Source organism: Medicago truncatula, chromosome 4 (assembly GCF_003473485.1).
Source record: "Medicago truncatula cultivar Jemalong A17 chromosome 4, MtrunA17r5.0-ANR, whole genome shotgun sequence".
Taxonomy (NCBI): domain Eukaryota; kingdom Viridiplantae; phylum Streptophyta; class Magnoliopsida; order Fabales; family Fabaceae; genus Medicago; species Medicago truncatula.
The window spans coordinates 2,053,040-2,060,353 of NC_053045.1; the positions used below are offsets into that span (position 1 = coordinate 2,053,040).

Here is a 7,314-nt window from a genome sequence, read left to right on the forward strand (position 1 = left end):
CACATTCTTTACAGATTCTCATTTCATCTCACAATCTCTTTTATGAACTTCTTCTACAATGTTTCGATGTTGTCCTTTCATGCAAACGTTCTTCTAATCTTGTAGGGATAATATGAGTGGTCAAAAGGAAATGTCTCACTATGGAAATCTGCACTCTACGTTAAGATTTAGGTTGCTCATTAGAGTCTCTTTCTCTCATTTTCCCTTTCTGAAGGGTGGGTGAGAGGAAACAATTCTTCCCCTCCTATCCTTCTTAGGATGTGCGAGAGGAAACAAATATTCTCATTTTTCCTCCTCCATCTTCTTGTAACACATGTTTAACTTTAGATATCTAATAATTTGATGTAAAAAACATTCTTTTTTTTTTATAAGAAATGTATTATGAAATTTTGACAAATTAATAAAATATGTTCAATTATTGACTTTAAATTCATATCTTTTGTTTTCCTTTTCACTTTCACTTATTCCATGTTAATAATGTGTGTCACTGGTTTGCAAACTTGATTGAAAATCTTGTGAAACATGAAAATACTTAAAATGGTGTTTGGATTATATGATCCAAATTGCTTTATGTTCAGAATTCAGTAGGGTGCATGAGGAAAGGATAAAGTGAAAAAAAGAATGCCAAAAAATATAATTACAAAATGATAAACTAATCTATATATTATGTGATAGAGTCAACTACTCGTACAATTGCATACATTATGGACTAGGATAGATAACCCACACCTACGTAGCTCAATCCTAATTATTAGATCCATAATTAACTATAAGTACCAACAAAGACATGCACTTTGGTTTGCACTTCAACAATTTAACATAATTTTATACCCTTATTTTCATATACTTTAATATCTGAAATTCTCCCCCAAAGTACGATGGCACTTTCTGAGTAAGACAATAACAGTTAGTTCTTGTAGAGTATAATGAATGAGATACCTAACATATTCATTCATTCCAAGTCAGATTTTACAATCTATTGTGTCGAGATTGCTATTCTCATGGTTTTCACTAGTTCATCCACTTTAAGGTTGTAGCCATCATCCATCTGCAGAATTTAATTTTTTTTAGTGCATTTCATACATAATAAGAGTAGAAATACATGATGAAATTTTAAGGAAAAGCTGAAAACTATCATAACATATGAGACCACCCTAGCTAATAAGAAATTAATCAATATTTATGAACAAAGGACATGGTTATTATTTTAATTAATTACTAAAATGGGAAAAATATAAATTAGTACATACTTTTTATATTTAAGTGTAAGAATATTCTTTTATATTTCGTTTGCTACTAAAGTTTAAGAATATTCAAATATTTAAGTTGAGATCGGAGACAGATTTATTCAATAAATTAAGTTTAGGAATATCCAAAATTATTAGAAAAATGAGATTTCACAATCCGTTTATAAGTTGAGATAAGAGACAGATCTATTTTATGAATATTTTGGGTAGCAGACCCCACGACTTCAATCACTTTGTTTTTTGTGTGTGAAGGAACTTCAATCACTTGTCAACCAATAATATGATATTTTGATGTTAGGTCCCCTCAAGGGCCCTAATGAAGTGTAAATAAACTAATCATGTTGTTAAAATATTAGTGTTGTGTATACTTTGAAAAATCAACGACCTTACCTTAAGGGATTAAAAATTAAAATGTTTTCAAATTTCAATAGAAACCATTGTTGTTTATTCATTTATTTAATTATTTTGAAAAAAGAGAGATAATTAGGTTAATTGAAGAGATTCCAATTGGTATATCAAATAAAATTAATAAATGAACTTCACATGTACACAACACCCACGGTTAGAAATTAACCCTAACTCCCTTAAATAGTATTTTTCTTTCCCCTAAAAAAATAACTTTATATGAAGCATACATATATTGTATATGTACCTTGGCAACGATGGTGATGTCAAGGATGGATTTTCCAAAATTCAAGACTCTACTGTTAACTACTGAAAGATGAAGATTTTCAAGGTAGGTCAGTATTTTGAGCAGAATACCATTTTGTTTCTCACAATGGACTATGACAAGTACATCTTTTTGTAACACTTTTGCTTTGACCTCTGGAAGAGTAATATTTGAACTCAGTTTGGTCCTTTTGTTAGTACAAATGTTGGATCCAGCTTCTTCTTCTAGCTCTCTCACACGTTCTTGAAGTGTTGCTAAATAGTCTCTAGCTTGTTCTATGATCGAAAGTTCGTCCATCTACACATTTATACAGATAATAAATATTATGTTTATTTATTTTTATTTATACACACTTTTTTATATATTTATTCAGAAAGATGTATTTTTACAAATATTAATGAAAATAAAAACATTTCACAGACAAACAAAAAAATAATGCAAATGTCTTTAGAATATAACGCACCAACGACCCCCCACAATGATTTATTTTCATTGGATAATAACGAACCTTTCACTTTGCTTAAGCTACACTCTTTTTGTAGAGGGTTTTAAATTAAACTACCCAATTAATTTTGGGAAAAGGGAAGAAGATGATAAATTACTGCCTTTAAAATATAATAAAAATAATAATAAGAAGTGTATGCTATTGACTTCACTTAATCGTTACCTTTGTTTAAACCACACTCTTAAGTAAAATTTAAACTATATGAAAGATATAAAATAATGAGTGTAAAAATATAAGTTTTTTTTTTTTTTGAGGAAAAAAATATAAGATTTAAAATGTAATATTAAAAAATCGATACCTTCAATCTTAAGTCACTTGGCACATGGGTTATCTATCATCATTTTTTTTTTTTTTTTTTTCCCTACTTTATTTAAAAAAGTAATAATATTTCTGCATTATTGAGTTTTGACAATTGATTTTGAGTGTCTAGAAGATAATTTTTTTTTTGTATAAAAAAGGTTGGTATGATTTTGAGTGTATAAAAAATAATTTTTTATACTATATATCAGCTATATATATATATAAGCTAGTAAGACATTTTGTCAAAAAAAAAAAAACAAAAAAGAAGAAGCTAGTAAGACATATGCAAGGAAATCAAACCATAATTTAACTATATTTAATTTAATTACGAACCTTCTTTAAGCCCATAACGTCTGAAAGTTCCTTCAACATCTCTGTGATCTCCTTCTCATTGTTTTCCTTTGTATTGTCTGTGGGATCTCCAATCTGATCTTCACAATAATCATCATCACATACAGATTCAGATTCTCCATCTTTAAGAATGGCTTCATCACTTATTTCCTATGAATAAATGCAAAAAAACAAAGAAAAGAAAGTTATACACATACTCAATATGACTATGACTAACTCAAACTCAAAATCATATGTATTATATAATAGATACGTTATTGCAATTGGATTTTACCAAATCAGAATTAGAAGGCCAATTTTCTCCTGACTCCTCCATTAATTTTGTGGAAATTATGCTATTATATAAAGTTAATTTTGTGCCAAGAATATTATGTAAGATAATTGTGTGGAAGAATGAAAGTACAGTGTGGATAAGAGGTGGGTTGAGTTGTTAATAGGAGGGAGAGAATGAGAGAGTGATGAAAAGAAAAAAACAAGAGAAGGGTGGTTGAGGTAGTGGAGGTGAGTAATATATTGAGTACTATGGAGCAACTCACTTCATCATCTTGAGTTTGTCATTGTCATATTGAGTGTGTATATATAATATTGTTTCAAATTATTATATGTTAAGATTATCCACTTGCTAAAAAGAGTAAGTTTTGGCCACAATCTCAAATCAAAATTATTTGAATGTACACAAATGGAAATAATTAAAGATAAATTATTTCGCTTTTAATTTCCTGAATTGTTGATGTGTGCTCAAATAATTTTTATTTGTGGTTGTATACAAGTAAGTATTAAATTCATATTAGTTAAAGATAATTAGTTCGAATCATATTGTCCAAGTGAGAATCTTATTGACGGATAATAAATAATTATATTTGTAAATGATTTTGGATTCTCAAAATTTATTTTTTTGATACTAGTGAGTCTCATCATCATTCAACTTGCCTTAACTAATCTTATTTATAAAAAGATTAAGGATTTTAGTCCCTTGCTTCACATGTTTTAGGGTTGATTTCCTCATTCATGATTGAGGCTTATTCAGATTGGAACAAAAAATTTGTTAAAACCTTTTTATTTCAGTTTGATTGATCAAATGTATTTTGTATTTTTTGATTGATAAAATGAAAAATCCCTTCAGCACAAGATGTATCGGAGCAACTTAACAAAAGAACATAGTCACACTACAAGTAACAACAATCAACAAAAAGGAGAAACTAGGAAACAACAGTTAAGCATGGAATATGTATGCCTCCATAAATGATAATAAAAATCGAACATAATATAAGTCGATTTCAATCACCAGAAAGATTGAAATTTAATTTTCCCGCTTAACGATTGTAAATGTTCGTCCTTAAGCTGAATTTTTTTCCAATTTCTCGCTTTCCAGATGACCCAAACCACTGAAACCCAAATAATATTAAGAGCCAACAAAACATTTTTCGAGAATCCACCTAACCCAACAAAGCGCACTAAGTGATGTAACCACCCGATTTTTGTTATAATTATTTTATTTATGTGTTTAATTGCATGTATGTGTGTTTGGTTTGGGATTAGTAGATTTTGAAGCGAGAAAGGTATTTTGGTCATTTGACGAGTAAAGGTAAATTAATAATTTCAGAATAAATATTATTTTTAGTGTTTCAGTGATAATATATCTTTACTAAGCTACTATAGTAACTTTGTCAAAATGAAGTTTTATGATCGGATAACTTGCAAATGGCTTGTATATATACATGATAACGTGGTGAGATAAGAAGGAATCAATGATTGATTGTCATGTAATGTGTTGGTTATCATGATGTTGTGAATTGTCTGTCTTTTATGCGATTTGAGTTTTGTGAAACGTTTGTTGTTTCCTTGTGGTGATAGTTGATGATGGTGAATATGTTGATGACTCTTTATTGATTATGACTTTTTAAATTGTATGGATGTAAATGCTTGATGATGCAATGGTGAACTTTGATGAAGATATTATATGATGGAGTGAATTGTATAATATAGAATTAGTGATTTGTGCATGTCGAGTCTTTACTTGTAAGTCCATGCATTCATAGTCATGTCGAGTCCTTGGTGAAGAACGTAGGAGAGAAGCTACGTTATTTGTTGAAGAACAAAATCGGAGAGAAATTACGTTAGTGGATTCATACCGTAAAATTATCTCTGGAATCCAATTAGTACCACATGTGTGTAGAAGTGTCTAGAACATTGCATGCACTTGAAAATGGTGAAATGTGTCATACTAGAATATGTGACATCGGTGAATATGTGCATCGTTTTTATTTTACCAATCAAACCAACCCAAACCAAAACACAACATAAGAAAAACATTAATTAAATCTATGTCAATGTCACCTAGGCAAATACTCATAAAAACTCAATGAAAACTTTTATAAATTTCTCTTCTTAAGTTTGTTCTTCGCTTTTTATTTAAAAAATGTGTTTAGAGCTACTTGAACTTTTAGAGAATAATAAAATCTTAACTTTTACATTTCTTACCGTCTAGGATTACTTTTTGTCCACGTTTTTAATTTGGTCTATGTTTAGGAATGGTAAAAAGGATCAACCCGCCCCGCCCCGTCAATAACCCGTCTAGAAAGAGGCGGAGCGGGGCGGGGCGGGGCAAATAGATATGTAGGGTTGAAAATCTCACCCCGTCCTATTTTATAGGGGACCGAAGGGTTGGCGGGCTGACCTGTCAATGTTCTTTCAAAAAATAATGATTAAAAACTTCACATAAAAGAGTACTGTTGTAAATGTGATATTATAAGTTACTACTCATTCTATTTCATAATAAGTGAGTCATTTGAAGAAAAAAATCATTCTAAAAAAATTGACCAGTTTCACTTTTTAATACAATAATAATTTATTTTTTTTCAATTGTAATTTTAATTAATACTATTTTCATCGCTCTCAATTTAATGTATTCAACTTTACAGGACACTAAAAATCATTTTTTCTTTCTTTCACTTATACATTTTTTCTTAATATGTGTGAAATGAATAAAACACCTACTAATAATGGGGCGAAAGGAGTGATATTATACGAAGAGAATGATAGAGATAAAATACAGTGGTTAATGGTTGTTGAATATTTATGGGCATCTAATTATAAGACCTAAAATTTTTTTTTAGGAAGTGCTAAAAGAATTTGATTAGTGCTACATGTATATGTACGTATTATTGTAAAATAAACGTTAAGGGTCCGTTTGGTTCAACGAAGGGGAGGGGAGGGGAAGTGTTTTAATGGAGGGGAGGGAAAGGGAGGGAAGGGAAAGGGAGATATTTCAATTAAATATATGTTTGGTTCAAATGATGGAAGGGGAGGGGAGGGGAGGGATTTTAATCAAATATATGTTTGGTTCACGAGGGTAGGGGAGGGATTTTAAAACAAAATTACTTTTTTATCCCTATAATATTAAAATAGTATCACAATTTTTAAATTATTCACTTCATAAAAAATTAAACATAAAAACTCAGTAACGAAAACTCCATAAATAATCATACACAAAACTTCTGACAAGATATTGGGTATTCATAAATATTAGAGCACTGACTTATAAAATAATGTAGGAAAATATAAAAATATTTATAAAAAAATTATTGTTAGAACTGATTTATAAAATATATTTATAAAAAATCCAGCACAAAATTTGTTGATAAAGTTTTAATATATAATACTATTAAAAAAATATTAAATAAAAAAAATGAGAACAACGTTAGTACAAAAAAATTTCTCGTAAAAAAAATATTAGAAGAGAAGAATATGTGGTTCTACTTAAAAAAAGAAGAAGAAAAGGATGAGATAGGCAAGATAAGAAAAAAGGGTAATAAGCAATATATTGAAAACACTTAAATTTTTAATAAGGACGATTTCGTTATTTAAAAATAAATATGAGGATAATTATGTCAACGTAATTAAAATATCATTAACTCATTTATCTTTCCCTCCCCTCCCCTCCAAAAAGCTCCAATTTGAGGGGAGCAATAAATGAGTTTTTGAGGGATTTTGCTCCCCTTCCTCTCACTCCCCTCCCCTTCTAAAAATTGAACCAAACACAACAAATTTAAAATATTATCTTCCCTTCCCTCCCCTCCCCATCAAAACCCCGAACCAAACGGACCCTAAGCATGCAACATGCATCTGCAACCATGTTGGAAGCATGGGAAGGTAAACGTGGTACACGTGATTCGTGCTATAACCCTACTAAAATTCGATATCACATGTACCTTATTATTTATTTTGTTTCAAATGTTTTT

The 7,314-nt window shown here is 29.6% G+C and overlaps 1 protein-coding gene across 2 annotated transcripts; it reads right to left on the reverse strand.

Moving 5' to 3' along the window:
- Nucleotides 1-634: 634 nt before the first annotated feature.
- On the reverse strand, nt 635-3,626 carry LOC11429339 (transcription factor bHLH25). Of its 2 annotated transcripts, none has more exons than XM_024781456.2 (4): nt 3,348-3,626; nt 3,056-3,223; nt 2,010-2,214; nt 635-1,048 (listed from the first exon to the last, which is right to left on the reverse strand). In XM_024781456.2, the coding sequence occupies exons 1-4, from the start codon at nt 3,387-3,389 to the stop codon at nt 1,041-1,043; spliced, it is 423 nt and encodes a 140-aa protein (XP_024637224.1). In that variant the 5' UTR covers nt 3,390-3,626; the 3' UTR covers nt 635-1,040. The 2 variants fall into 2 exon arrangements, with proteins under 2 accessions (XP_024637224.1, XP_003604319.1); XM_003604271.4 differs by having other exon boundaries at nt 1,900-2,214; nt 3,348-3,623.
- Nucleotides 3,627-7,314: the final 3,688 nt, after the last annotated feature.